Here is a 27,730-nt window from a genome sequence, read left to right as displayed (position 1 = left end):
GGGATAAGAATCACGTCAAGACTTGGTGCCTGATTTTCAAGACTGCTCTCTGAGGCCATGCCCAGAGGGGCTTGATTCATGCCTTATGGTAACTGCGACTGAACCACCACTTCCAGCTTCTCCAGGATGATGCTGGTCAGTTCAATGATGGCTCATCCCGAGTGATCGGTGGATGGTGTGAAAGTTAACATGAAATGGAAAGACTGTTTCTGCCTGGATATCGAACATTCGTCCTCGTTACGTCATCTCATATCCAGGAGCAGTTAGAGTAGCTAAGATTGATAGTACTCACCGTTTGTCGTTTAGCTGATCCTTTTGCTTATTCAATAAACTTTCTCTGATGATTTCGCGTTGTCAATTCTTGTGATCTGAATGTAGGTACGGTGTTGAGGAACTGTGGTTCCGAACGATTCCGTGCTGGATATTAGGGTTTGGAATCTTGGTAGTTACCTATCTATCTGACAGGAAAGTCAGAATTGTGTCAAACACACGTCTTGACATTGATCATATTCCCTTGAAAATTTGTTAGAACTTCTTTCCTCAAAACTCTTCAGTCGATTGACTTTCCAGCCAACCTGTTGTAAACATTGGTCGGTCAAACTCAATATCAACTCCCAGGTTCTAAGCGACAATTAGCAGAGTTTGCGGCTATATTGTTCCGTCGGAGTGAAATTCCAGTTCAATGAATGACATCCAGATGACTGGTAAATTGTTTTCTTCGGAAAGGACTGTGGAGCATCTCCCGTCGAGAAGGATCGCGAATAGAGTTGGGTCAAGTTATATAAACCTCATGATGTCGCCCCCCCGAACGGCATCAACAACGTTCAATATTGACCACAAGTGAGCTATCTGAACATCAGTCAAATCCCTCAACTGATTAGCCAACATCTGAGTCAACCGATTCAATACTCCCGATCACCATGGTTCCGTGCCAATGCAACGCCTGCGCTTGCAGCCAAGGCTGTGATGGCTGTAACTGCGCGTCTTGTGGAGTGAGTCGGGTCTTGCTCGTTGCGTACTCTTCGACCGGATGGTGCTGACTGGTTGGGCTAGCACTGACTAAATGCCCATGCGGAGGTGAGATGATGGGGTGCTCGGGATAATACTGGCAGCAATAGCTGACCGTGAATCATGTAATAGTACCTAGTCGACAATCATTGGACTTGGTTTACCATCAATTGCTTTTCTATTTCCCCTAAGTAATGTACAGATAATTCATTCCGCATCCAACGGCGCCTTAGGAGGAGTATCATCGACCTGAATGCCCCCTCGCTTCTTCTCATTACTATCCCAGAAAGGCAACTTCCACCCACCCTCGTCTTCCGGGGTAGCCAGCCACAACCGCATCAGGTGTCGGCGCGGCGCTGGCGGTGGGTAATCCTTGTATGCCGTGCGCGCATGCAGGACATGCGAGTTGGCCAGGAACTGAATGTCGCCAATATCGAGGATCATGTGCAGCGAGAGCCGCTGGCAAGTCTCCTCCAATACCTGCAATGCTTCCTCTTGTGCTGGGGAAAGAGGCGGGATGATACCCTTGTCGGAGAAGCGCGTCAATGAGCGAACATAGTAGGGATCCCACCTGATATAGTCAGCATGTGTCACAATACCATGGTAATACCTGGGTGAACGCACTTGACGTAAACTCGAGGGTTATCTCCCTTCTCCAGGTAGAACACTTGCGTCTTGATGTACTCTTCCTGTCCCTTGGAGGTCTCACCCTTGCGGTCAAAGTACCAGTTGGGCTCGGTCAATGTCTTGACGACGTCGGGACGCTCCTTGTAGAGAGTGTTGTATACATGATGCGACGAAACCACGTCTGATTCGCCGCCTTCAAGGGCTTTGGCAATGCATAGCAAGCCGACGATATCCGCATCATCGGCGTGGAAAAACTGTCTGTCAGTATAGTCAGTCTATGTTAACTTTCCTGTGAAATCATTTTTTTTTTTCCATACCTCGCATTGGTTCGGTAGATGCGCACTTTGTCAATCTGTGTCGAGTCTTCACCAAGATCTTTGACATGGCCCAGCACATGTCCCTTTCCATTCTGACTGACAAAGTAGCCAAGATATGTCCCGAGGCCCATGTAGGCCACGGCAGACTTGTGGTTACCCCACTCCTTCACAGGGAGACCCTTGAAGAGGATGAAACCTTTGCCGTTTAGAAGGTCTTCCCGCAAGTCTGTCAGCAGCTTGCTCAATTTAGGTAGAGGGAAATTCTCCTAATAGTCACAAATTATCAGCGTTAGCGGGTTCCGAGCATCAAATAAGCTCTTTATCCTACTCACTTTGCTGATTCCGGTCAACGGAGTTCCCTTCGCAATGAATTCATCGGCCGTGCGGCTAAGCTCTTCCAGCTCCTCACTTGTGAACCAGTGTGTCCATTTCTCAGGGTTATCCCGGAAATCCTCAGCCTTCCAGACAGTTGGACCCGTAATCTCCTTGGGGTACTTTTCGAACGGCGCGATATACTCCGGCAGCGGCGGATGCTGGCCGGTAGTTTTGAGCCCGTCAGGGAAAAGGTTTCGATCGACGGCGACGGCAGCCATGATTACAATGCGCCTGACCAGCAATTGCTCTACTTTTTAATTTATTTCATCTTTATCAAACAAGGTCGCGCAAGTCTTATATACACGGAGGAGACCTCGGATAGGCACCGATCTATCGTGCTTCGACTTGCCAAATAGAGTAAAAATCTCGGGATCACGCAATTTACGGTGCTCATGAAGCCATAGGTAAACAGACTACTGTGCGATGAGATCATACTATCTTACCCCTCAGTACGAGGTACACAAATCTCGTCCCGGAGACTGAACTGGGAGTCTTGATGACGGCAAGGTTTAATTGTTTGTGTAGTTGCAGGTACCTTTGAATCGCATCGATGGCTTCCAAGTTCTCGTACCCCACCTCGCTGAATTCACTGGCTCAACGCCGTCCACTGTCTTTTCTGAGATGACGAATAAAAAGTTCTCGATGTGCGAACGCTCTCGTCGATGGAATCGATGCAGTTTTCTTTCTGGAACCGCAAATGTGGCTCGTGTTGGGCCGTAGCACGTGCGATGTATGATGAAAGGTGGGTGCACTGTAGATGACAATGGGTGTGTCATATATGGGGTGTGCATTTTCAGCAGGTTCCGAGATGCTGGTTTGGAGCATCTAACCCTAGTGGCGTGTGGTGCCAAAGCTGTCCAACGACTCAATCAAAGCCGACCTCGGGAAATGTTTAGAATTGTGCAAATTGCACTGTCACTGCAGACAGCCAGTCACACAGGGGCGTACAAAGTACTATACAGTGTAGACTTGAGGTATCTATGATGAGAGAAGAAAAAGATCATAATTCCATAATGCCAATTAGCATTGGCATTGAAAATTTGTTTGCTCTCCGTCAAGTTTCTAAAGGAATCTGATGCAAGAAGCCATTGGTTTTTCCAATGGCCTCAGTGGCCGCTGAGGACGGTGATGAATTACCCTACTATGATCTGGGTACTGCATGAAATATTGAATGGAGAATGCAGTCCTTTGTGCCGGTCTGCTTCTTCGAATTCATCAGGGGATTTCGATCTGTTGATCAAGTTCTGCCCCTTGGTATGCATGGTGGCTATTTGATGATTCTATAAGGTAAATCAACTCTGTTTAAGGGCGCTGATGTACGCCCTCCCGTTTTGATCTTCTCTAAATTCCAAAAGCTCTGGGCATGCAGGTACCTGTACATCCCCAAAGCGCAGCCAGTAATTATGTTGAATTGTGGACCGATGCTTCTGCAAGCAGTAATCAATCCCTCTTCCGCTTTACAATTGAGCGCGAGGAGCTGATGGCGTTCCGACGGCCTGGGTATACATCCCGTTAGCAATGTGAAGGTTGGCGTGAAATTATGGGGAAAAATTATTCGGGCTGACATTCTTGATGTGCAGTTCCTCTTTTGAGCTTGAGACTGAAGGAGTCGAACAATGCCCATTTTGTACTTTTTACGATGCTTTGAACATCATAGCCACGCCCTGGCCTTTGAGCAAAGCCCTCAATTTGGCTTTCTGTCTGCCGGAAACAAGGGGAACCTCTAACGAAAGAACTTCATCTCCCTATTCGACATCGTTATTTGACATGATCACCATTCCCGCTCCTCTTCTGTCGAGTAATTCCTTCGATTGGACCCCTGTCGTGAAGACCATGACGAAAACGCTACTGCGCTTACCATCATTAACTGAATAGGCGTATGAAACCTTCCCTTTCTACAATTCCACCAATCCTTCAGAATACCATCCAAGACGGCTTCGACAATGTGTAGATGTTGATCAGCGGAGAGGAGCTACGAATTCTCCCTCGAATCCTCCTTCACCAACAGACTCTGGAACGTTTCACCGATGCCATATAAACGAGTTCAGAGCCTAGGTTGACCGACGTGCTTTCTATCTCTCAAATCATTGTATCGCAGACTCCAAAGACAGTCGTCAAGACTACAAGCAACATCTCAAAATGAAGAGCATTCTGTCGCTGCTTTTCCTGGGGTCTTCGGCCCTCGCACACAGTCTCACGCTCTATGCTACCCACTACTCCGGCACTGTCAACAAGATCGAATTCCATCCGCACAAGCGACATTTCGCCATTACACAAACTTTGAAGGCCTGTGGAAAGAGCCCCAGCTGGCTTACACTTGACAAGGAGAGCAACACGCTCTACTGCCTGGATGAGTCTGGTGATGCTAGCACCGGAACACCAGGAACTCTGACCGCGTTCGATATTGCGCCAAATGGCGACTTGGTGGAAAAGGTGAAAGTCAACACGATGCCTGGTGGCGTTCACAGCACAGTGTACGGCAAAGACAATAAGAAGTACCTTGCCATTGCCAACTAGTGAGTTTCTCCTGTTATGCCTCGGACTTGTTGGGAAAGGGAACGGAAATGCTGATTATGTACGTAGTGGCTCATCAGCAATCCAAACATTTGCTCTCCCATTGCAAAATCAGAGCCAACCGACCCAGACAATTACCCTTGACAAAGGTTCCAAGCCACATGCGGTTTACGTGGACCCCTTGACGAAGTCGTCCCTCATCGTGCCGGACCTGGGCTCGGATACGATCCGGGTCTATGGCATCTGCGACAAGAATCCAGGCCTCCTGATTGAGTGCCCTCAGAAACAACGTACCTGGCAGGGTCGCGGCCCCCGACATGCAGCATTCACTCGGGATGCATCGAACAACACGATGATGTACGTGGCCAACGAAAACTCCAACACCATCTTGACATTCCGCCTGCACAACGACGGCAAAACCAAGGTTTCTGGCGATACGGGCGATAAGCAAACCCGTTCGTCCATCGTTCGGCGTTACGCCCGTAAAACCATCACCGAGGATCTTACCTGCCCGTCCCTGGAATTCGTTACAGAATTCGAGAACATCCTCGGAGAAGACCCAGTTCCGAAGAAGGGTGCCTACTTGGGAGAGATTCGTGCCGCAAACAACCGCGACCTGTATGTCAGCTTGCGCGGCACCAAATCCGTTAGCGGGCATGACAGTTTCATTCAATTGTGCACAGCTTCGACGGAGGATACCCTGAAACCTATCAGACATGTTCGCCATACCGATTCCTATGGTGAGTTCCCGCGCACCTTTGAGATCAGCCCTGATGGACATTATGTGGCCATCGGCAACCAGTACAGCTCGAACGTTGCCATTGTGAGGCGGGACCCTTTTAACGGTCGTCTCCATAGACTCGTTGCCTCGATCCCTGTGGGTGAGACTGGTGATCCTAAGCAGGATGGTGGTCTCAGCAGCGTCGTTTGGGGCAAGAAACACTAATTCCTACAAGCCAAATTATTATATTTACATGTTGGGTTTTGATTGACCATCATTCTGTTCTCTCTTCCTGGTTGAAGCATGCGTGATAGGTGATGTGCGGATTTATGTCCGGGCATGCCTTACTACCTACCTTACCGATAGACAGCTTGACCACGCAGGCTGCGGAACCGGCATTTAGACATTTGCCTGATGCACTACATAGTGCTTTGTTCTTATATTGTGTTAATAGTTAACATTCTCATAGATCTTGAATTCCAATGTTCTAATCGTTTGTTGCCATTCTTCAAATCCCTTCAGTAAAGGTTCCACGTGCGTTTCAAGCCAAGCAACACTAGGTTAACCCTTGCGGATCCGATCCAATTTCCCCAGCCAAGCTCTTCGCCCCCCTCCACAGAACTTTATCGATCCACACAACACCCGGGCCCGCCGGCAGATGGCGGGAAATTACGACCAAGCCCCCTTCTCCGATCTGACTTCCGAATCTCCGACTGAGAAAGAGAAAAAAGTTTTTACTTGCTACATTTTGCCGTGCGATACGACATAAGCGTTGGCTGCGTTGCTCTCCAGATTCTCACTAGTCTCGGGTGATCACCATGGCAAATGTAACCATGCAGTGAGCTCAATGCTGATGACGATCGTACGGGCATACGGACATTTGTGAGACTTTCTTTTGACCGCCGTGTCTGTGAGGGATTTGTTATGCATCTGCTTGCAGGGTGCGGAGTACGTTCGATGCATTCTGAGACCCGTTCGATAGCTTTGGTGTCCTGAGGTTCAAACCCAACTGCTCTGAATCACGTCGACGATAATAACTTAAAAGTAGATAGACTTCAGACCCTGCATGTGTGTTCTAAATGCTCGTCAATCCTGAAACGCCATATAGGCTTTCTCTTGATGACCCGGGTGGCCAGAATCCTTCATATCATTGATGGAATAGACCTCTTGTAGACGCAAGTGGAAATTTCCATTATTGCAGTTAGAGGGCACCTTTGGAAGGCGCAGCATGCTCAAGGGTAATAATATCTACATACTCGTACTCCGTACTTTCTGTCATAATCAATCAACCGCACTCTGGTACAAATGCCATTCGGGATACCACATAGGTCAGCGAGTGAAAGGTAGATACAAATATCAGAGACAGTTCATATATACAACAAGATTCTCAAAGAGCAACGTTAAAGGAACCAATGTCATGCATAACACATTTGTCACGGCAAATCAGCCGATTTCCGATGCATCAACAAATTGCCATCATCAATGTGCAACTCGTGATCGGTTCATAGTCGCGTACCTACTCAAGTCAGCTGTACAGGACGACACCCACCGGCCAAACTCCATATCATCCGGGCATCAGCATGTATCAAGCGCCCGTTTCTGTCCTGGGTATCATGTTGCAGATGCTAAACAAACGAACAAAGAACGAGGAAAGACTGAATGCCAACATTGACCAAAACCATCATGTCCAGTCATGAAGCAAGAAATCATAACTCGTGATCACCGGAAATCCAATTGGAAGGCTTTCCATTTACCACCCACCGTGCGACATCGTGGGCATGCTCGTGCGCTTGGGTAACTCGTCGGCCCCATGTTCGCTGCTTTGTTCGGGCTGCCCATCGATAACGACGGGCTACCCACGACCAGACTTAAGCACTCCCGACATACTCCGCAGATGCATTCAGTGCACGCGTAGCATTCCGCTATTGGCCGCACACGGCTGCAATTGGCACATGCTATCCGGATGTCGCGATTTCGAGAAAATGTCGGCGGCGTCGGGTTGGAAAACCGATGAGGCGCCCGTGCCTGACTGGGCAGCAGCGGACTAGACTCGGTGTTACTCCCTGGATAAGGGCGCGACGTCGAATCCATCAGGGACGATTCGATGGACGGGAACGGTTCCAGATCGCTTTCACGACTGCGTTCGAACTCATACGGAGGTGGGGTCAGCGCTTTCTGCAGCGGCGACGCGGTGTACGACATCGTCTGAATCGCACGGTGCGCGGACGACAACGGTGGCAGGTTTGACGATTGGAAGGACGGAGGAAGCGAATTTCGATTCTTTGCCCCGGATGCAGCCGGTGAGGCATGATTGAGCAGGGCTGACATGGCCGGCGAATGCGGTGCCTGGTCCGGTTTAGCTATCGATCCCCTTCACGGGAAACGAAACGCAGGGGTCTTCCGCTTACCGGAGTTGTGTCACGATCGTCTTCGACCTCTGTTGCAGAAGTTGCTGCTTCGATCAGGTCTTCCCATCGCTTACCCTGAACCCAGGCCGCGGTCTGAGGCTCCGCCGACAATGCCTTACGGTCATTGAGGCTGGGGCGTCGGCCCGACTCCTTTGACCGTGCTCGCTCGTGCTTGGGCTTTCGTGATTGGGAAAGTGATGACTTTCGGGGCCGTTGAATCCTATCGGAGCGTTGAATGGGAGGCAGAGTGGATGATCGCGGCGGGGGCGAGTGATTCATGATGGAAGGCAACAGCTCTCTGGGCCGCTCGAAGTTTGCAAACGGGTCTTGTTTGAGCTGATCCCGCAAAGGCGGCAATTCAATCGATGATCGCATGCGGTCCTTACTAGCTACATCATTGTCTGAATGCGACGCGGTGTCCTACAAGGGATGCTTTGTCAGCTAGACTTGCGCGACTGTTGTTCGGAGATGTACGCACCATCTCCGATTCCCACTCAGAGTTCATGCGATGATGGTGTAGTTGTGTTAGCGCCACGGCTGCCGTCGCCGCTGGATGCGCTTCATCCAGGGTGCGCGTGGCAGGAGAATTCGCATCTGTACCATAGACATCACGATCTGCGACCGGGTCAGATCCTCCGATCTGGAGTGCCCTGCATCAACTGTATCACCCACCAGGCTGCTTCTTAGATGGTGCCGAATTGTTCGCCTGAGGATTAAGATGTGCGCGTTGGTCCAGGGGGGTATTGACCATCAGCAGGAAGCTTTCTTCTGTTGCAGGGAGCTTCGGAATATAGTGGCTCGGATGCGCACGGCGGATGTGCTCCTGCATGGAGCGAAAGCGTTTTTCCTGTCACCACTCAGCATGCATGCGACAATTGACATGCGTCTTCATGATATTATTGAATTTATTTAGCTATTACGATCGATGTGCTGCCGAAATCGAGCTCTGCTTGAGATCTTTGCCCTGCACAGCTTGCAGGGCCGCGGGAGAGCAGCCAGGCCAATAAGAGCTTGCGGAAGAGCTCGTATCGCATCACTTACCCCCAGACATCGCTTGCGACAATTGGAACCATCATTGTTGGTCAAAGGGCACACGACTTCATTGTTGGCATCGGAGACAGAGAACGAACTGGTCAGTGAGGTGCGTGGTGGCATGGTCGGCGGTGCGCAGTCCCTGCGGGCGTTGGAGAGGGGCACAGGGTTTCTCAACGGCGATAAAGACCAGACCGGGTGGGGACGGGACGGAGAGGAGGACAAAGGGGGCGTGATCATCCAATGGAGGATAGACTCGGAGCGGAATGCATGCTAAATCAAGGGAGGAAGCAGAAAAATTGTATGAGGAAAAGGAAGAGGTGCATGTAAGAGATGGAGTACGAGAATTCGGAGAGGAGAGGAGAAAATGGGGGTGGAGGGAAGAGCCGGAAACAGCTGTCGTTCGTTAGCTTGATTGAGCTCATACATAATCTTAGCCCCTCGGGCTGATTTTTGCCCCTCGGACGGAGCTGGGGATGATTAGTCACGATCCATTCCCAGAAGAGTCGCAAAGAAATGCTTCTGATTAGCCCGCTCTCCTCCAGTTAGTGCCATTTGTTGGGCTCGCGGTGACGGGATCCAGTGCATTGGATGGTTCCTCTCAGCCTACGGAGAAGAGGTATTTCTGGAAGGCCATTGTGTGCGCTTTTCTCTCGCTTTTTCCGGATCCCTGTCTGCCCAGACAGCTCCAGCAGGGAGTCGAGCTTGGAGCTGCATGCCTGTGCGTTCAGGCTGTTATCGATAGGTTAGGCACCGCGAATCCGCGACATGTAGCCTAATATTACCCCTTTCGGATTACGGACTGCACGAGAACTCTTTGCTTTTCGGATGAGCTTCCGAGATGCTGCACCCTCGCGCATTGTGCGTTCAAGCCCTTTGAGAACCGCACAATGCCAATAGAATCCAAGAGCGAGGTCCCCTGGTTTCCGAATTCGATAGCCTACTTCAGATTGTTGCACATGACTCATGAGGATTTTATTTTTGCTGCACATCTGGGGCTGAAATGCCACTGACGTTGTATTGGTAGCAGATTTTCTGGCTAGCGATCGTCTGCAGTCTGCAGGTCAGAAAATTGCTTTGGATAAGAACCACGCTCATTGGACGATTCGGGGAAAAAGCAGGGCGCACCTCGGTTATTCCCACATCCACCCAATCAGTGCAAGACTCTTTTCCCGTCCGGGATTCGTCATCAAATCCTGAAGCTCAAGCTCTGCCAGCTCCTTTCTCAGCTGGCGAAGCTCGACTGGAGCTCGGTGGCGAAACGTATGGGGTCCAGCTAGCTCGATGAATCGTCTTGGTTCATGGACACGCCCTGATGTCCTGGATTGATCGACGGAGGACGGGACATATATATGTCTTGTTCGGAATCAAAGCAATAGCCTTTATGGGGTTCAAGGAACCCGCGATTGCTCCGTCGATGATGTTCAATTTCGCAATTTTGCCGCTCTGATGGAAGCTCGATAGCCCATGCCCATCAGCCGAATGGTACCGTCAGGGAATTCTAAGTCTCCGTTGAGCAAGCGACATGGCATAGAATGGAGCGCGAGGAACTCGTCCTGGTCCTCGGTCGATTTTACTGTAGCATTCACGTGCGAAGGCATTCGAAGGAAAGAGCGATGGGAATTCAATAGAGGAAGGAGCGTACAGAGAAGGAAGGTTGTCTCTGCCACATCCAGACTCTCCAATAGTAGTATGATCTATGCCATGCAATGCTAGGTACAGCAAGTACAGCAGAGAGGAGAGAAATCAAACGTCTCAAAACTCTATGCCGGTAACGCCTCAATATGAAATGTTCGAAACAGACAATGCAAAAAACCCGCCTGATAATACAATGCTTTGTACAGAATTCCATGGGCATCCGTGGACCAGAAGGAAGATCAACAAAATACTCAGACACCGCCCTTCTCAGACTGCATTTCACGCCGACGGTTGACATCCCGTGCTAACTTTTTCCCAATTTCGTAGCTGGAGATCATTATCGCACAGGCAGGCGCTACTTTGAGACACCGAGGCAGCCATCCTTTGAACAGTCCGGAGAGCCCTTCCTCCCGGAAGATGTGGAGGAGAAATTTGGGCATGGGAAGCTGTTCTGGCACCACTCCAGAAGCGCTCGATCGACCAATAGTCCCCGGGGCTGCCGTCGACGGCGCATCACCCGAATATCGAACGACCTGTTGCCGAGTCTTGCCCACGTCGAATGGCTGGGTGATCAGTGCCGCAGCAGCCCCGGCCGTTGAGCCCGCGATAAAGCTGTCAACAAACGTCGATTTCGAATCTTGCTGCGCGCGTAATGCTTGAGGATTGCGCAAAAGCTCGGTCGTCAGCGTTAAACGGCGGCCACTGCGCCGACTTTCCCGGAAATCGAGCAGGAAATTCCGGATCACCTCGTAACCCCACCAGTAAAAGCCCGAAAATGGAGCATCTCTCCAGATAGTCAAAGTCAGACCGCGCCAGAGCGCACCATATCCCTGAGTTTGAGTCATCTGGTACAGGCCCTTCAGCGTTTCACGGAAATGGCCAGTGCCGCTTCCGGATGTCGCTTGCAGGCGAGTACGGAACATTTCAAGAGGGCTGATCACGGTTGCGGCCGCGATTCTGGCCCCGGAACCCGCCACCAATGGCGTATAGCTGTCACTTACAAACTGACGGACCGGACTGCGAGCATCTGTTCGAAGCCAGTCGTACCCGGAAAGATAGATGACATTAGCCGGAATAGCCATTATCAATGTCGGACTGAGCCCGCGCCACAGAGACGTCAGACCCTCGTTGCGCGCAATCTTCCGCAGCCCATCAAACGTCGAAGTGAAAGCATGCTGGCGAGTTCCTTCTACTGCACAGTCAATAGCGGCCCCAGGGCCGCGACTGGTCGTGCTCGGGCTGACAAGACACATGCCCAGGTTGTCTCCGACCCAAAACACCTCCCGACAACATGCCGTCACTCCGAGATTTGCGGGGAGCGATTTGAATGTCGATATGGTATGTGCCGTGAGTTTCGAAGTGCTTTGAACTGTGGCAGTTTGTGATTGCAGACGAACCCGGACAACATCGAGTGGTGTTACTGCGGGACGTTGTTAGCAGAAAGAGTGAGGGTGATCATCTGCGGAATGACTCACCTAGTAATGACATGATAATACTTCCTAGTGTCGCTGACAGCATTCTTTGTCCGATCGAGATTTCGACCTCACTGGTGGCCTTCGGGCTATTTTTACTCGCAGAAACGACCATTGTCACTCCGTCGTGGCAATCTTCAATGTCCTGGTGGGTTCCATGGACATTTTCGGGTTGCTCCAGATGGTTGTGACGTTCGTCCGAGAGGAGACGAGAGCGATCGGGACGGGCCTCCATGCACAGAATGGGAGCAATGAGTGTTACACTTTGTAGCCGGTTCCCACTGCCTGGCGGCTCAATGCAATCACTCTCGGCGGGAAAAGATGACTCGAATGAAGGTCATCGACGAAATATTTTTGATCTTCGGCAATGACGATGGTTATCGCGCAAATACCGTGCTGGCGTCGATTAGTCATCACGCTCTTATCAATCAGATTAATTCCAGAATCAGCTTATCGGAGATTACTCATCACCTAGGTTGGTTAAATCCGCTGCGGTCAGTTTCCCCGAGCCACAGAGGCTCAAGTCGGCTGGACTGTTGGAAACGATGAAACTTTGGTACCTACATGATCCCGAATCAATCGTTGTGTTTCGCTTCGGGATCCATGCCTTGTCAGGGGAACTTTACCATCGTGCGACAGAAGAGATACCAGATAACCTAAACTCAAGGTTCTCAAGTACGACCGCCACTACGGGGTACCTGTCACCATCAGAAGTTGAAACGCCGCCAGTGCGTTTCTGAAATTGACATGGAAGACAACCCGGAACTGAGTGAGTTTCGACGCCAATGGCGTGAAGAAGTAACGCGGCGGGCCAAATCTTCATCAAAGGAACCAACCCAAGGCTCGACCCAGGCTTCTTCCCAGCAGACGCCGCCGTCGAAACAATATGATCCACCGATCAGACACCCAGCTGCAGATAGAAAAGAAGATAGCTCCTTCGGAGAGAGTTCGGTTGAACACCATTATGATGAGTTTGTTCAGCGGACAGGTCAGTTGAGTTTGCACAGTACATCCGAGGACAGTTTTGTGCAATCGTCCCGGCGCGAACCAAGATCTGCCCTAGAGCACTTTGAGAGAGCCATAGAGAAGGAAGCAGAGGGGAAACTAGGTGATAGTTTGGATCACTATCGAAAAGCATATCGAGTGAGTTCCGATTTATTCCTTGCAGGGGATGCAATTCTGATTGGGTTACAGCTTGATGCTTCCATTGACAAGAAATACCGTCATAAGCATTTCGCCTCTAAGCAGGTGTCGTCGGCCGTTCAGCAAGTCTCTGCTGCAGCGCCCTCGACGGCAGAGGATAGGGACTTGCTACCAACGTCGGAGTTGATCCAGTCATTCGCCAATCTACCCATTCCACCAGCAGGGCCGTTGATAGAAGGTACACCTCCTCCGCCTTGTCCCATCGCCAAGGTGCCCACAGATATTCTGATCGAGATCCTAAAGCATGTCGCGCTTATGGATCCCTCTGCATTTGGTCGCATGGCGCTAGTTTGCAAGCGCTTTGCGTATCATTTCGCCCACGAGCAGCATATCTGGAAGAGGCTCTGCCAAGGACCGGAGTTTGGGTTTGAAAGCATGCACTACTCTTTTAGCTGTGATTTGCAAGGCAATCAATATCACACATTAGGACCTCGTTACACCCCTTTTCCTCGCGGGATGCCTGTGCAGATCCCGAAGCCTTTAACGAGCTGGAGCCAGGTATTCCAGATGTTTCCGCGGATTCGGTTTACCGGAGTGTATATCAGTACAGTGAACTACACCCGACCGGGCGCGTCCACATCCCATTCACATGCGGTCTGGAACTCGCCCATACATATTGTGACCTATTATCGCTACCTTCGCTTCTATCCCGATGGAACTGTCATCTCATTGCTCACAACGACTGAGCCGGTGGAAGTGGTACCTTACATTAGCAAGGAAAATGTCGCCGAAGCTAAGGCCGCCGCTTCTCGCCATTTACACCAACGGCAGCGTTCGGAAGCCGGTGCAGCTTCCACATCGAATACAACGGCAGGCACATCAACCGGTCCGGTGATCCCACCCGTAGCCATGAACACATTGAAACATACTCTAAGAGGCCGATGGCACTTGATACGGCCTACCGCTGCCCAGCCAGAGGAAGAAGCTCAGTCGGTTACTTCCCAAGTCCCTCCGTCCATGAAGGCGGAAGGAGACTCGGAGCCTGATCCGCGGGATGTGGTGATTGAGACCGAAGGAGTGGATCCTAAGTATGTCTACGTTCTCCATCTCTCTCTCCGTTCGTCCAACCCAGCGCGAGGTGCTGGGTTGTCGCAGGCGCCTCCGAACGTGTCAAAAAATACCAAGCTTATCTGGAAGGGATTTTGGAGTTATAACAAACTGACGGATGACTGGGCGGTATTTGGGCTTCGCAATGACCGGTCGTTTGTATTTCGACGAGTTAGAGGGTGGGGGCTACCGTGAGCTTTGCAATGTCTGTATATAGATCGAAGATAGATGGGATATAGTTCTGAATGCTGCTTCTAGTGCATCTAACAGTGCTCGTATGAATAGGTCCCTTCGAACGGGTAAGTGACCCCAGTTCGACGAGATCCATCACTTTTTAGGCTTACTGAGCAATGCTTGGCATGTTTATCGCTTATCGATAAGCCTTTGATAAGAACGCTTTTTTCTCTTCGAAATAAACAGCGCGAAGTCGGCTCGAAAGAAATTCAGAGATACCCCTTATGCAGCATTAATCTAGGGATGGTTTGTTGCCATGCCTTGACTGGATTCTGTCCATGATAAACCATGCTGGAACGGGTGCATAAGAAATTAGACGACTCTGACAAGGATTCGACGCCTGTCGAAAAACGACAGCAGCAGGCGGAGAACGGAGCAAGGAAACACGACTTCAAGAAGGAGCATATAAACAAGAGCAAGAAACGAAAGCGAGAAGACTATGAAGAACGCCAAAATGGGAATAATGCGCGACAGAACCAGTCATCTCAACTACAGCCCAATGGTGCGCAGAGCAAACACCCCGCAACAGATGCCGGACAGAAATCCCATCACCAATCTTTGAAGGAGAAAGCCAAAGCCCTTCTGCCGGTCCGCAGGAACCTCCCAATTTTCCCCCACGCCGATGAAATTCGCCAACGGTTACGTGAATCTAACGTCTTGCTCCTTGTCGGTGAAACCGGTAGCGGCAAGAGTACGCAAATCCCACAGTTTCTCGTTGACGAATCCTGGTGTCAGCCTCGAAAGACCAAAGACGCGGAGACCGGAAAGAAGATCACTGTCGGCGGGTGCATCGCCGTGACGCAGCCGCGCCGAGTCGCAGCTGTGTCGCTGGCGAGACGGGTTGCGGAAGAGATGGGCACGCCATTAGGCAATTCGTCTCCGGCGAGTAAAGTCGGGTACTCCGTGCGCTTTGATACATCGGTGTCACCGTCTACGCGGATTAAATATCTCACCGACGGGATGCTGCTGCAAGAAATGCTGAGCGATCCATGGTTGACCAAGTACAGTGTCGTCGTGGTTGACGAAGTACATGAGCGCGGTGTTAACGTGGATTTGGTTTTGGGCTTTTTGAAGAAGATTTTGTCAAGCAAGTTGGAGGGCCGTGGGGGCGTACCGTTAAAGGTGGTCGTGATGAGTGCGACGGCGGACATGGAGAGTTTGGTGGAATATTTCGGCAGTGGCAGCTCGGAAAACGAGAAGCGTGCCTCATCTACGGACGTAGCGGTTTGCCATATCAAGGGTCGACAGTATCCAGTGGAAACGATCTACTCGCCCGAGCCCGTGTACGATTTCGTCGATGCAGCGTTGAAGACCATCTTCAATATCCATATCAAAGAGCCGCTACCCGGAGACATTCTGGTGTTTCTGACGGGGCAAGAAACCGTGGAGAATCTGGAGGATCTGGTCAATGACTACGCCACTGGGATGGACCCGTCGTTGCCAAAGGTTCTCGTGCTACCGCTCTTCGCAGCGTTACCCCAAACCGCGCAACAGCGGGTATTCATACCCACGCCGCCGCGCACACGCAAGGTCATTTTGGCCACCAACATTGCAGAAACGTCCGTGACAGTGCCCGGAGTGCGCTACGTGATCGACTGCGGCAAAGCCAAGATGAAACACTTTCGCACGCGTCTGGGCCTTGATTCTCTCCTCGTCAAACCCATTTCGAAATCGGCCGCGATCCAACGCAAAGGTCGTGCAGGTCGAGAAGCACCGGGGAAATGCTATCGATTATACACGGAAAAGGACTACCTGGAGCTGGCTGAGGCACCCACGCCTGAGATCCTCCGCTGCGACCTAAGCCAGAGCATTCTAACCATGAAAGCGCGCGGGGTGGACGACATTCTCAACTTCCCATTCCTGTCGCGGCCGCCGCGGGAAGCGCTCGAGAAGGCGCTACTCCAGCTACTCAACATCCAGGCTCTGGACGAGTCCGGCAAGATCACGCCAATTGGTCTGCAAATTGCGAAGCTGCCCCTGACGCCGCCACTTGGTCGGGTACTTTTGGCCGCGGCGGACGAAGGGCCGACATGTCTCCGCGACGTTATCGACATCATCTCATGCTTGAGCGTGGAGAACATCTTTCTCAACCCGACATCGGAGGAGAAGAAGGAGCAAGCCGAGCAAGCGCGCCGAGACTTGTACCGACGCGAGGGCGATCACCTTACCATGCTTGCGACGGTGCGAAGCTACGCGGCTGAGACGGTGGATCGGCGCGCGTGGGCCGAGCGGCATATGGTATCTCACCGGGCGATGCAATCGGTCATGGTACGCATCCGGGTTTTATCCCATCCGTGACACGATATGGAGCTAACTTTATCAGGATGTCCGCAAACAACTCCTTGCCCAAGTCACCGAGGCCAAGCTCCTCCCTGCGTCGGAGACGTCATCATCATCAGCATCCTCAGGAGGGCCAAACGAGACGATTCCCATACTGAAGGCGTTTCTGAAGGGTTTCGCTACTAACACCGCCCGCCTGGTGCCGGATGGTTCGTACCGGACAGTCATTGGAAATCAGACGGTCGCTATCCATCCGTCTAGCGTGCTATTCGGAAAGAAAGTCGAGGCCATCATGTATCATGAGTACGTGTTTACGACCCGGAGTTACGCTAGGGGAGTTAGTGCTGTGCAGATGGATTGGGTTGCAGAGGCACTTGGTATATAAAATAGCAGTTCAAATAGACATTAATAATGTACAGAACATTTTTCACATAGTGCAAAGTTTCCATGGATTCGAATCACATAAGAACACAACATCCGGGATCACGGTCCACCCCACGACGAACACCATACTCGTATTCCGTTTTGACGCGCCGAACCATCCGAATCTGATTCCGGTCATATACACCCCTGAAGTGGCATTGCGGGCAATGTTCTCTATCCGTTCGACGTTGGGCAACCGTCTGGTGGGTGCTGTAAAGGGCATAGGATCTGCCGTCCCGCCGTCTCTGCATGAGCAGCGGACAGTCATTGAAGCCGTGGGCAGACTCATCTCCATAAGATGCTCGATCTGAAGCCGGGAAAGAGGTTGTGAGGGTTGATGTGGAGGATGACGCCGAGGTTGAGGATGCGAGTGAGACTCGCCGCCGCGGAGCTGGGCGTCCCGGACGACTGGAAACGACGCAGGGCATGTCGATGGTGAGCCATCGATGATTGCAGGTCTGAGACTCCCAGTAGATCACTCCACACATGGTGTGTTGAATTGTCCCAAGCTGGGAAGTTGAAATTTTCTTTGTTCTGATTCACAACCTAGGACGGCATGGTCAATGTGCTGTGGTCTCATAGACTAGGAATCTCATCCTACTTATTGATAGGAGCTAGATAGGACGACAGCTGTCGTTGATTCTGCTGATATTTCACGCCAAAGGAGGTCAAACTTGATCGCTCTGGGTTCCCTCTGGGATTTATATGCGGAGCTTGAGCTTATATAGGCCTGCTATCCGCACAACGACGCAAATCAGTAACTCATTGCTGTGAACACAAAGCTGGAACAAGATCACTCACCACTCATTTCGTCCAGTCTTGCTTTATCCAGCCGTTCATCCTTTCATCATCATCTCACCAATACCCAACTAGAGAAATCAATTCTTATTATTTTCCTTCACTTCCCCAGACTCCTGTGCTTCGCTATTTTCGCTCTGCTCTGGATTCTTGATCGCCCGCATCAGCTCATAGAGCTGTCCTATCTGCTCATCTGCAAGGGCAAGACAAGTTAATTATTGAACCATTCGCTGCGAACACAAGCTGCCACAAAAGCGGAGCACTCACCACTCATCTTGTCCAATTTAGCTTGGTCCAGCTTTTCCCCCTTCCACTCATCTCCTTCCAATTTCTGCGCATACAATTGCCATTCGGTCAGAAATCCCACCTAGCCGCAGTGAGCAGTTGTCAGCCATGCCTTCCCTCGAATAAACGCGGTCTGGACGACCATTGAAGGAAAACTCACAATGTGAATAGGATTATCAATGTTGCGATGGGCCCGAAACTCATTCTTGACGTATTCGTCGCCCAACAAGCGCATGTCTGGGGGCAATTTGCGCCGATGCACGCGCAAGAGACGGCGGTACAAATGGAGCGGAGGAAGGAGAGCGACTTGCGGCGACTTGCCCGCTTTGGAGCTGACCGACGAGGCGGTTGCGAAGAGGCGCCGTGAAACTCTCATCATGCTTTGGGCCAGAGCAATCAGTCAGAGCTTGTTGAAAATATCTGTAACACCTTGTCGTCGGGAGGACGGAGAAGCTTCAAAAATATCGGGTACAATCTTCGTATTCCGGCTGTAAATTTACCGGGCCGAGGAACCGAAAAGCTAGAGTTCCGATGCGTTCCCCTACGTATATGGAATAGTATACAATAATCATGCCTGACAATTCAGGCAGCACAGAGACGGAAAGCTCAACGCGCAAGACGAGGCTCATCGCCAGCACCAGGACATGTCGATACCATGCTGAGATAGCGATGCTCCCCACCCCCTCAACCTCCCACGTCTCCTTCGACACCATCTACGAGCCCGCCGAAGATTCATACCTGTTCCTGGATACACTATCTTCGGAATCAGAATCCGAATGGCTCCGCGCCCGGTTCTCTGACGCGCCAACCCCGCTCGTCGTTGAAGTCGGCAGCGGATCGGGGGTCGTGCTCGCCTTTGCGGCAGCGAATGTGCGCCATATTTTTGGGAGAGATGACGTTCTGACTCTCGGCACGGATGTCAACGGGGACGCATGTCGAGCGACGCAGGAGACGGTCACCAAGGCCGTTGCGGAAACGATGTCTACCGACGGAAACCCGCGCAGCCGCTCGCAATTCGTCGCATCCCTGACCGCAGATCTCTTCGCGCCGCTGCGGCCCGGTTCTGTTGATGTCCTCCTGTTCAATCCACCATATGTGCCCACTCCGGATGTGCCCTCACTCCCGTCACCCTTGGATAAGCCGCAATCGCAGCTCTCTCGCACAGAAAAGTTCGAGAGGGACTCGTACTTCCTTTCGCTGACTTACGCGGGAGGTGCGGATGGTATGGAAATCACGAATCGCTTTCTCGAGACTATGCCGGAGGTCCTCCATCCGGAGCGGGGAACTGCGTATGTGCTATTTTGTGCGCAGAACCAGCCCACGCTTGTTTTGGAACGAATACAGAATGAGTGGCCAGGGTGGAAAGCAGAAGTGGTCGGTCGTAGTGGTTCCAAAGCGGGGTGGGAAAAGTTGGTGATTATACGGATTTGGCGGGATTCGTCCGCATACAACTGAGCAGACATGATGGTAGATCAGATGCTAGAACATCGCGCTGATAGAGCGCCAGCCATCTATGCCAGATAGTCTCATTGGCGAAACTCTCATGCTTATTATGATAAAGACATGACCAAACGCAACAAGATCAAAGCAGACCCCCCAATCCTACCTAATACGGCGCAAACACACGAAAATAAGGACTCCAGCTTAAAACACAAGTATTTAGAAACCCCTCCGTCCCCGTCCTCTCCCTCTTGCCCCTCTCCCCCGTCCTCGCCCTCTCCCACGCTCGGCGTCCTTCTTCGCCTTGTTCTTCGGCTTGGGCGCATCATCCACCAGCAACGTATCCAAGGGCAAGCTATCTGGAAGGATGAAATAGCGGATCGTCGAACCACGGACGTTGATGGTATCGAGGGAGATGGGTTCACGGCCCTTAACTGTCATTTTAACGGTGCGCAGCGCGGTGTTCATCTGCGGTGAGACTGAAGCGATTGTGCCGTGGAGGATTGTGCCTAGAAAGTTTCCAAAAATCAGCATCTTGGCCTCGTCGAAGTTGTGGGAATAAGGGCTCGTTTGGTTCAAATAATACCATTTTTCAGCTCAATCGTCACTGTCTCATTGATACATTTCATAAGAAACCTGTGCAGCAATGGAGTTAGTAGTCAATGATCTTTTCAGAATATCCGCATTTCATGCCGCGAGCGACGTCAACATACCGGACCAACTTCATGATGCTTAGTAGGAGCTGCGCTCCGACTTTGACCTTTGCGCAATCGAAACTTTTCCTCGACCGTCTCCGTCTGTAAACGACCGCAAAAATTAGAGATCACGGGTGCAGCAATCGGCCACAGTAACAGGAAGGGATGTGTGATTCAGCCGGGTGCTGACTGCTGAACGTCGCGGGTCGAGCTTTGAGGAAGCAAGCTCGTTAGTCACGTGATCTACCCAATCAGTGTTCCATTTCGACATCGGTACGAGTACTTTCGGAGCAACTGATGGATTATTAAAAGTCTGACTCTAGTTACAATCTGATGATTGATCTATTATGATATGCCGGATCCCTCCAGTAGTTATAGCCGACAGTGCCGTGCCCCAAAAATCGACACCTTTTTATCGTAAAACAGAATTTCCCGCAATCTAAACGATTTAGATGTGCCAGCATCCATGTCATGTGTGTCGTCGTCGTCGGAAAGTGGCTCGTCGTCAACGGCAAATGAGTCATCTTCGTCGTCATGCTCGGAGACGCTGTCCATGGGATCGTCCATGTCGTCTTCGTCATCGTCCTCGTCGTCGTGGTATTCTACGCTGTCCAAGTCCGAGTTTGCAATGGACTGGACGTCGTTGTCGTCGATGTCTCTTCCATCACGACTCGACGAGCCGTTGACTTCGACGATTTCAAAGCACTTGTTCCAGATTCCCAGGTAGCAGAGCTGGATTTCCGGACGTAAAGTGATTGTGGTCAGAACTTGCAATGCACGCTCGTGGCCTCGCTTTGACGACGGTCCTGCTCGATCGCAAATATCCGCGAGGTAAAGAGCGCGCAGATTGGGAAGATTAGGTAACCGCTGAAGAAAGTAATGCTGCAAAACACTCATTAGTGATCCTGCCCAGAGATCTATCCGCATTGACGATTTCCTACCCAGTCACGACTATCAATGATCATTCCCAGCTCTCGTAGCTGTGACATCTTTCCGCTGGTCAAAAATCCCAGAACAGAGCGAGGAAGCACCCACTGCCGTCGAGGAGTGGTGATCACATCCCTGCCAACTCGAGTCGTACAGTCGACCAGGACTTTTCGAAGGCTGGCATGATGGGGACGAAGAATATATTTATAGATAGCGTTGATGCCGACAGACAACTCATAGCCGCTCTGACTCAAAAGGAAAACGTTCTCTAGGGTATTTGGCGCAATAGCTTCTTTCAGAAACAACATTAGGTATGGCGAAACGCGATCGGTATGGAGATGCTTCAGGTTGAGGGCATATTGAGCGCTTGTCGCTTTCTTCCGGCCTTGCAAATCCGTCGGCGGTGCAAACTGTCGACGCAGGGCCCGCCAAAGGCTTTCAGTATCGAAACATCGAAGAAGCGTCAACTTCGTAAGTCGCCGCCAGTCCAGTGCCAGCATCAGAGGGGCAGCGCTGATATGTACTGACTCCAGCTCCAGAGCTTCCAGTTTGAGCTTCTCTGGCTTTCTCCGAGATACCCCTTGCTGCATCTCGTCCACTGACATCTCGGATAACATTTGCACCGCCGTTGACAGAGGAGCATCATCAGCATCTACCTTGCCAAACGCCGAGAGATTTCCCGATGAGTACTTTGGCAGGAAGACATCTCTGTCCTCGTCATTCAACAAAATCGAGAGCACGCCGCCAGGTCGTGGCCAGCCAGATGGGTGTTCCGGTGTGTTTTGCCCTGCTGGCAAGTGCCAATCTACGGGGCCGTACAGCTCGGACAGACCGATACGTAGCTCAGTCAACTTATGTCGTGACCGGTCAATAAGCACAGCCATCTCTTCCAGATACGACGGCTCATCGATGTTAAGAACTGTCAGGGATTTCAATGGCGGAAGCACGGAGAAAGTAGGGTATTCCACACCCCGATGTCGTGAACCCTTGAGTGTCCCATTCTTGTACCCTTGTATGGCAATACGCTTGCGCGGGTTCTTCGAATTGTCATGCCATCGAACCCACACACGTTCCAATCGACATTCATGGCCAGGTCTGTCACTCAAAGATGCCAGAGAGATGAAAACATCCTGCGTAATACCAGTCGGCATGTCCCAGACGAAAGATTCAAGATTGACCATCCTTGCCACGGCCAATGCAACTAACGTGCCGAGCATCTTCCCGGTATCTCTGGTAATGCAGTAATCATGTACCCACCGTGTTGGGCCGTTGCCAATGGAGAACAACTTTATGTACTGTGCATAGTTATTCCCCAGATGCAACCTCCCTAACCGTCTCGTCACAGAGAAATCCGGTCTGTTGCTACAACCAAGGCCATTTGTCCCTGAAGACCGCGTAGGAACTTCATTAAAGTAATGCGGACCCATAACCAACGTGGTCAATCCATACGACAGCGCATCCACGGCACTGGAATGGTTCGCATCGGTTTGAGGTTCCGGCCATACAATGTCGAAGCTAGAATACAGGTGTGGAATCGCTAGGTCGTGCATTGTCGAACAGGTCAGGGCGAGAGAGGTCAAATCATTCGTATTATCGACCTAGCCGATACCATCAGCTCCTACGCGCGAGCAGCGTCCAGTAAAACATTATTTCACCTCTCGAAGGATCACTTCCAGGACATCCAGCGGGAGGTCCAACAGCGTCAGTCGCCGCTTCTTGGCTTGCGCCGAAGAAGCGACTGGCCCCGTGCCCATTTCTGTCCGAACGTCTGTCCCCGAAGACGCCGCATCTCTTCGGCCTTCAATCGACGCCGTCTCGGCCGCCGAATGGATCAGGCTCTCGCTACAATCACTATCAAAATCGTCTTGTTCGGCTGACGAGTCCAACCAAAAGTCGTCCTCCAAGGAAGGATTCGTGTCGACTCCGAAAGCCATCGCGATGTCCTGCAACGTCGAAGCTTTCCCTCAGAAGCGATAGCTCCGGCACGGACTCTCACTCGTTCAGAGTCGACAGAGGAGGCCAATTCACATTGCGGTTTAGGAGGGACCAGGATGTCTAAGCCAGAGGTACCGGAGCAGAAAAAGCAACGAAAGTATGCTAACAAGAACTGTCGTGTGGCGGAACCTATCGAAAGGCTCAAGGCTGTTGAAATGCTTAGGACCCCAGGTTTAGACTCTCCGCCCGACGATCAGATCCTCTTTGATCCAGCGAGAGATGAGATCCGCAACGTCACCCTGGACCTGATTGGTCGGGTCAGTGATTACATAACATGGCCAGTAACTCTCACGTGTCCAGCTTCCTGCGGCGAGGGGAGCTTGAAAGTCCATCGCTCAGGAGGGCATTTACGGAGTACTAATCGCAGAGAGCTTGAAAAACTGTGGCAAGCAGCATCTGAAAGTCATACATACCCAAACGTGTAGTTATAAGTTTAGATTAAATTTTAAGTAGTGGTATTTACACCTTTCTGCGGATATGTGCTTCAACATAGCATATACACAATTCGTCAGGCACTGCACGTTCGTTCCGAGACGTCCTCATTATCTGGTATCCTTTTCTTCACCTCAACAACTTCACCAATAAACCCCTCGAGACCAGATAGCGACACTGAGTCAGCGTGTGCAGAACTGGCCGTTGTGGTGCCAGGCATGACGACCACCTGGGAACCAACAGCGATCCATTCGATTGACGAGATAAACGCAAACGTAATGTTGACTCGGTCGCTTTCAGACCCGCTGGATACATTGACAACCCTGCCATTATCTTGTCGTGGGCGGTGTTGATTCTCTTGGTGTGTGCGCTCCTCATCATCTTCAAAATTGAAGACATCATGGTCCTCATGGGACGACATCGAGTCCAAGTTCTGATCTGGCAATGCCACACAAGTCACCTTGACAGATGACCGGACGCCGGCAATGTACACAACTGCGTTACCACCTAGGATCAGAGGCGGGAGCGTCAACGATGAGAACTCTTTGGCCGGGAATGACGCGACGAAGCCGGTGCTGAAAGCCAAGGCGCTAGAACCGCGGCCCAAAGCAGAAACTTCGGGAGTTTGATTCACTCGGGCGAGGATCATTCCCTTTCTGAGGCGTCCCATAGTACTTGATAATGATAATTCCTCATCGGGAGAGGAGGGAATTGGTTCAACTCCGATGGTGCCCACTTGGTCCTCAAACAAGCTCCTCACCGAAAGACGAAGGTTGCGCACACTGACCACACGAACATGTTGCCAGTGCGCATGAGCTGGAGGACGTGTCCTTCCAAATGACCAACCAAATGATGACGAGTAGTCTCCTGATGACGGCCGACTTCGAGTGGGACGATGACGGGGTTCCGTGTCTGGGGAATGATCTGCCCTTGAAGTAGTTTGTGATTTGGTTTCGTCATCTGGCTTGGCCTCGACCGCGATAGGTCCCACGACACACTCGTCGCCCACGCTTATACTTCCCTGGCGAACGATACCACAGAGAACCACGCCCTTGCTGTCTTGACGGGTATCTTCTCGAGACGAATATACCTTTGACGGAGGGATGGCAAAGACTTCGTTCACACTAAACACAGTCGATGGAATTTCCTGGGAGACCTCGTCGGAACGAGATGAAACATGAAAAGGAGGTTTCTTGGGAATAGGGAGGCGCCAGAACAATGCATGGAGCTTTCCGATCCCAGAGCCATTCACGGCGCTGGTAAACACAAGAGGGACATGGCTAAGCCAGTCATCATTGACCACTTCAATCATTTTGACAATCTCATTGTCATCTCCTGAGAGTATCTGTTGCAGATTTGGCGCATTTGTCATCTCACCTGCAACAGGAAGCAGGATAGGCTTCTTGCCCGCACCCTTAATAGCAGAAAGAACTCGACTTAAGGTAAGTTTCAGGCCAGACCGCGACGCCAGATCCAGCTTCGTAATGGCGAGGAGGATTGGAAGCTCCAGTTTGATGCAAAGATCCAAATATGCTAAGCTAATACCGATCTCCGGCGTCTGGTCGTCCTTCTCTGTTACCTCGCTGCAGCTATTTGCTGGGATACAAAGCAGAACATAATGCGGCGCCCAGCTGATCAACCCGCGCATGGTGGATTTCACATACCGGGTTAATCCTGGCAAGTCAGAGATAAACGCTAAGCGCTCGCCGTCCGCCGCGGCATGGATATCATTCCACGCTGCAATGTTCCCAGAAGCATAGTTGATCACGTCAACCGCACCAGGCTCATCTGATGCTGGCCGGTATCCAATGAGTTCGTGTGCTATGGAGCTGGTAATCCCCGAAGATATTTCATGTCGATGTTTCAATAAGCTCAACCGGCTCTTTCCGCGCCCGTTGTCAAGAGCAGATGTAGTTAGGGTTCCCAGGAGTGTGGACTTCCCAGCCGCACTGGGCCCAGTAATGGAAATTCGAATCTGCGGTGTGGTTGAAGAGCCATTCTCTGCCATCTCGTCTTTTTCTGTGGAAGCGGATGGCTGATCCAAGTTGAGCTTCTCAATGGATCTGTGGATCTTCGACTCTGAGCTGTAATACTCGAGATCTGGGCTGACCAATGCCTCGGCTACCCACAACTTCTCGGAGTGCACTTGGCTGGAGCTGGTCTCGTCGGCCCATTCACACGACCCCACGATGACCTTTCGAATAACCTCTACTTTGCAACCTAGGCTCGCAGACATAGCTCGAAGATTGTTCAGACTTTCGTCCAATTCATCTTCTGTCAGGCCAACGAAAGTGCCGTCATCCGCGACACCAATCTCGTACAAAGCGCCTTGGCTCTCCTCTAAACCGGGCAAAAGTCGCGTTGGCTTCTGTGGTAATCCCAACTTTGGCGTAGCTTCTGGGAGTACCGGCAGTACAAGATTTGCAGTCGAAGAAGAATGGAAAGGAGAAGACTGCTGCAGTCTCCAAAGGAGCTGTGTTGTTAACTGCTGCAGACGCTGCTGGCGGCTATGCATTGATGGCGTGGGAAGCGACTTGGAGTGAGAAACATCGCCATTTTCTGGCCTTTTTGATTGGTATGATGTGCTAACGGAGCTCGTAGACATAGAGATAAACGAACGGCGTGGCCGCAGCAGAAGATGCAACTTGTATTCCACAGGGCCTTCTTGAGGCTCCGGCTCCAGTTTGGACAAACCATAAGCAGCCAGGTGTGCGGTATCACCCACTACCTCGCCGTTGCGGTTCTGACGAGAGATTGCTACCGGATTCTGCTCAAGGGGGGTCGGCGTTCCAGACGTTGACCAGGGCGAAGAAACCCGAGGAGGGTCAGGGTCAAACGTAAATATCGACGCCATAGTTATTAAGATCGACACGTTCCAATCTCTCGACTGAGATCACCAGAATAAGCCGTGTGTTGATTTGTCCGGCACACAGACCGCAATTTACTCCTTGAATATCGGAGTGATTTCTTCACTGCGGTATTCGAAATGCTAGGATTCGTTTCTCATGTAGCGTCACGAGCTGTATAACCGCAAAACCTTGAAATAACGGCTGTGATGTTTGGCTCATTTTGGTGAGCGGGCTATGAGTTGAAGGAATGAGAATGACACGCGGTCCTGTTCAGATCCCCGAGGCAGGTTGAACAAGCACTGCAGGTTGCAATTGAGACCAATGAACTGACGCAAGGACTAGACGCACATGGCGCATTTATATCCCCAGAAGTTGTGTCCACTTGACTCGGTCAGCGCAAGACCTTTGTAATCGTCACGTTGACTCATCCTCCGACACATGTCGGAATGTTCAATATCCATCCAATGTCACTCAATCACGTGACAAATCACATGGATAGAACACGTGATCAAAACATTCAGGTGTTCGGAATGCGGAAGAACTTTCTTCCATTATCCGATAGATATCACGGCACCCGATTGGACGATGCGCGGTGCTCTAGATGAATGCCGTACCAATTGGAGGCTAGGCTACACCAAGCGAGGTAGACCTATCTTCTTGCTCCTGGACTGAATGCCGTTCCCTTTCTGTCTCAGCATGGATTATGCAGCACCAAGGCAACTAAGGATTGAATCGCGTGAAAAATGCAGGCTTCACTACAGTGTCTGCCGCTTAGTGTCATCCAACGGATTCGAAAGTCGGTGCTTTGCATTAATCTTCCGCCCGTCATTGCTCGGTGCCATCGGGGTTGTGTTGCCCGTGCCAAGGATGTACCGAGGGCTCCGGGCAACCTACGCCAGAGCTTAAGAACTTTGATGTTACGAATTGCTCCTGTAGGCCCATCGCCCCAGGGGCTGTTCCTACGGCTGAACCTAGACGAAGCACTGTAAATGCACAGGGTCAGGCATGAA

The 27,730-nt window shown here is 51.3% G+C and overlaps 12 protein-coding genes across 12 annotated transcripts; 5 read left to right on the top strand and 7 right to left on the bottom strand.

The window, feature by feature from the left end:
- Nucleotides 1-1,215: 1,215 nt before the first annotated feature.
- Nucleotides 1,216-2,545, bottom strand: VTN49DRAFT_3443 (uncharacterized protein; the record flags this gene model as incomplete). The annotated part of the gene is made up of 4 exons (XM_069411280.1): nucleotides 1,216-1,579; nucleotides 1,633-1,893; nucleotides 1,953-2,218; nucleotides 2,285-2,545. 4 exons carry the CDS (start codon nucleotides 2,543-2,545, stop codon nucleotides 1,216-1,218), a joined length of 1,152 nt encoding a protein of 383 aa, XP_069268721.1.
- A 1,921-nt stretch (nucleotides 2,546-4,466) lies between these two features.
- VTN49DRAFT_3442 (uncharacterized protein) lies at nucleotides 4,467-5,787 on the top strand (the record flags this gene model as incomplete). The annotated part of the gene is made up of 2 exons (XM_069411279.1): nucleotides 4,467-4,843; nucleotides 4,911-5,787. 2 exons carry the CDS (start codon nucleotides 4,467-4,469, stop codon nucleotides 5,785-5,787), a joined length of 1,254 nt encoding a protein of 417 aa, XP_069268720.1.
- A 1,003-nt stretch (nucleotides 5,788-6,790) lies between these two features.
- VTN49DRAFT_3441 (uncharacterized protein) lies at nucleotides 6,791-7,234 on the top strand (the record flags this gene model as incomplete). The annotated part of the gene is made up of 1 exon (XM_069411278.1): nucleotides 6,791-7,234. One exon carries the CDS (start codon nucleotides 6,791-6,793, stop codon nucleotides 7,232-7,234), a length of 444 nt encoding a protein of 147 aa, XP_069268719.1.
- Nucleotides 7,235-7,281: 47 nt separating this feature from the next.
- On the bottom strand, nucleotides 7,282-9,242 carry VTN49DRAFT_3440 (uncharacterized protein; the record flags this gene model as incomplete). The annotated part of the gene is made up of 5 exons (XM_069411277.1): nucleotides 7,282-7,908; nucleotides 7,971-8,390; nucleotides 8,449-8,585; nucleotides 8,643-8,817; nucleotides 9,012-9,242. 5 exons carry the CDS (start codon nucleotides 9,240-9,242, stop codon nucleotides 7,282-7,284), a joined length of 1,590 nt encoding a protein of 529 aa, XP_069268718.1.
- Nucleotides 9,243-10,891: 1,649 nt separating this feature from the next.
- Nucleotides 10,892-12,347, bottom strand: VTN49DRAFT_3439 (uncharacterized protein; the record flags this gene model as incomplete). Its single annotated transcript, XM_069411275.1, has 2 exons — nucleotides 10,892-12,060; nucleotides 12,116-12,347. 2 exons carry the CDS (start codon nucleotides 12,345-12,347, stop codon nucleotides 10,892-10,894), a joined length of 1,401 nt encoding a protein of 466 aa, XP_069268717.1.
- Nucleotides 12,348-12,859: 512 nt separating this feature from the next.
- VTN49DRAFT_3438 (uncharacterized protein) lies at nucleotides 12,860-14,557 on the top strand (the record flags this gene model as incomplete). Its single annotated transcript, XM_069411274.1, has 2 exons — nucleotides 12,860-13,255; nucleotides 13,307-14,557. The coding sequence occupies 2 exons, from the start codon at nucleotides 12,860-12,862 to the stop codon at nucleotides 14,555-14,557; spliced, it is 1,647 nt and encodes a 548-aa protein (XP_069268716.1).
- A 327-nt stretch (nucleotides 14,558-14,884) lies between these two features.
- VTN49DRAFT_3437 (uncharacterized protein) lies at nucleotides 14,885-17,261 on the top strand (the record flags this gene model as incomplete). The annotated part of the gene is made up of 2 exons (XM_069411273.1): nucleotides 14,885-16,864; nucleotides 16,920-17,261. The coding sequence occupies 2 exons, from the start codon at nucleotides 14,885-14,887 to the stop codon at nucleotides 17,259-17,261; spliced, it is 2,322 nt and encodes a 773-aa protein (XP_069268715.1).
- A 916-nt stretch (nucleotides 17,262-18,177) lies between these two features.
- VTN49DRAFT_3436 (uncharacterized protein) lies at nucleotides 18,178-18,761 on the bottom strand (the record flags this gene model as incomplete). Its single annotated transcript, XM_069411272.1, has 3 exons — nucleotides 18,178-18,290; nucleotides 18,365-18,464; nucleotides 18,543-18,761. 3 exons carry the CDS (start codon nucleotides 18,759-18,761, stop codon nucleotides 18,178-18,180), a joined length of 432 nt encoding a protein of 143 aa, XP_069268714.1.
- A 290-nt stretch (nucleotides 18,762-19,051) lies between these two features.
- Nucleotides 19,052-19,837, top strand: VTN49DRAFT_3435 (uncharacterized protein; the record flags this gene model as incomplete). Its single annotated transcript, XM_069411271.1, has 1 exon — nucleotides 19,052-19,837. The coding sequence occupies one exon, from the start codon at nucleotides 19,052-19,054 to the stop codon at nucleotides 19,835-19,837; it is 786 nt and encodes a 261-aa protein (XP_069268713.1).
- Nucleotides 19,838-20,041: 204 nt separating this feature from the next.
- VTN49DRAFT_3434 (uncharacterized protein) lies at nucleotides 20,042-20,549 on the bottom strand (the record flags this gene model as incomplete). The annotated part of the gene is made up of 3 exons (XM_069411270.1): nucleotides 20,042-20,331; nucleotides 20,409-20,458; nucleotides 20,536-20,549. The coding sequence occupies 3 exons, from the start codon at nucleotides 20,547-20,549 to the stop codon at nucleotides 20,042-20,044; spliced, it is 354 nt and encodes a 117-aa protein (XP_069268712.1).
- Nucleotides 20,550-20,889: 340 nt separating this feature from the next.
- VTN49DRAFT_3433 (uncharacterized protein) lies at nucleotides 20,890-23,378 on the bottom strand (the record flags this gene model as incomplete). The annotated part of the gene is made up of 3 exons (XM_069411269.1): nucleotides 20,890-21,399; nucleotides 21,459-23,042; nucleotides 23,100-23,378. The coding sequence occupies 3 exons, from the start codon at nucleotides 23,376-23,378 to the stop codon at nucleotides 20,890-20,892; spliced, it is 2,373 nt and encodes a 790-aa protein (XP_069268711.1).
- A 569-nt stretch (nucleotides 23,379-23,947) lies between these two features.
- Nucleotides 23,948-26,725, bottom strand: VTN49DRAFT_3432 (uncharacterized protein; the record flags this gene model as incomplete). Its single annotated transcript, XM_069411268.1, has 1 exon — nucleotides 23,948-26,725. The coding sequence occupies one exon, from the start codon at nucleotides 26,723-26,725 to the stop codon at nucleotides 23,948-23,950; it is 2,778 nt and encodes a 925-aa protein (XP_069268710.1).
- Between the last annotated feature and the right edge of the window lie 1,005 nt (nucleotides 26,726-27,730).

This window comes from Thermomyces lanuginosus (assembly GCF_041956635.1).
Source record: "Thermomyces lanuginosus strain ATCC 200065 unplaced genomic scaffold VTN49scaffold_28, whole genome shotgun sequence".
Lineage (NCBI taxonomy): Eukaryota > Fungi > Ascomycota > Eurotiomycetes > Eurotiales > Trichocomaceae > Thermomyces > Thermomyces lanuginosus.
Note: the sequence above shows the minus strand (reverse complement) of the source record. Positions and strands in the feature narration are given on the sequence as shown.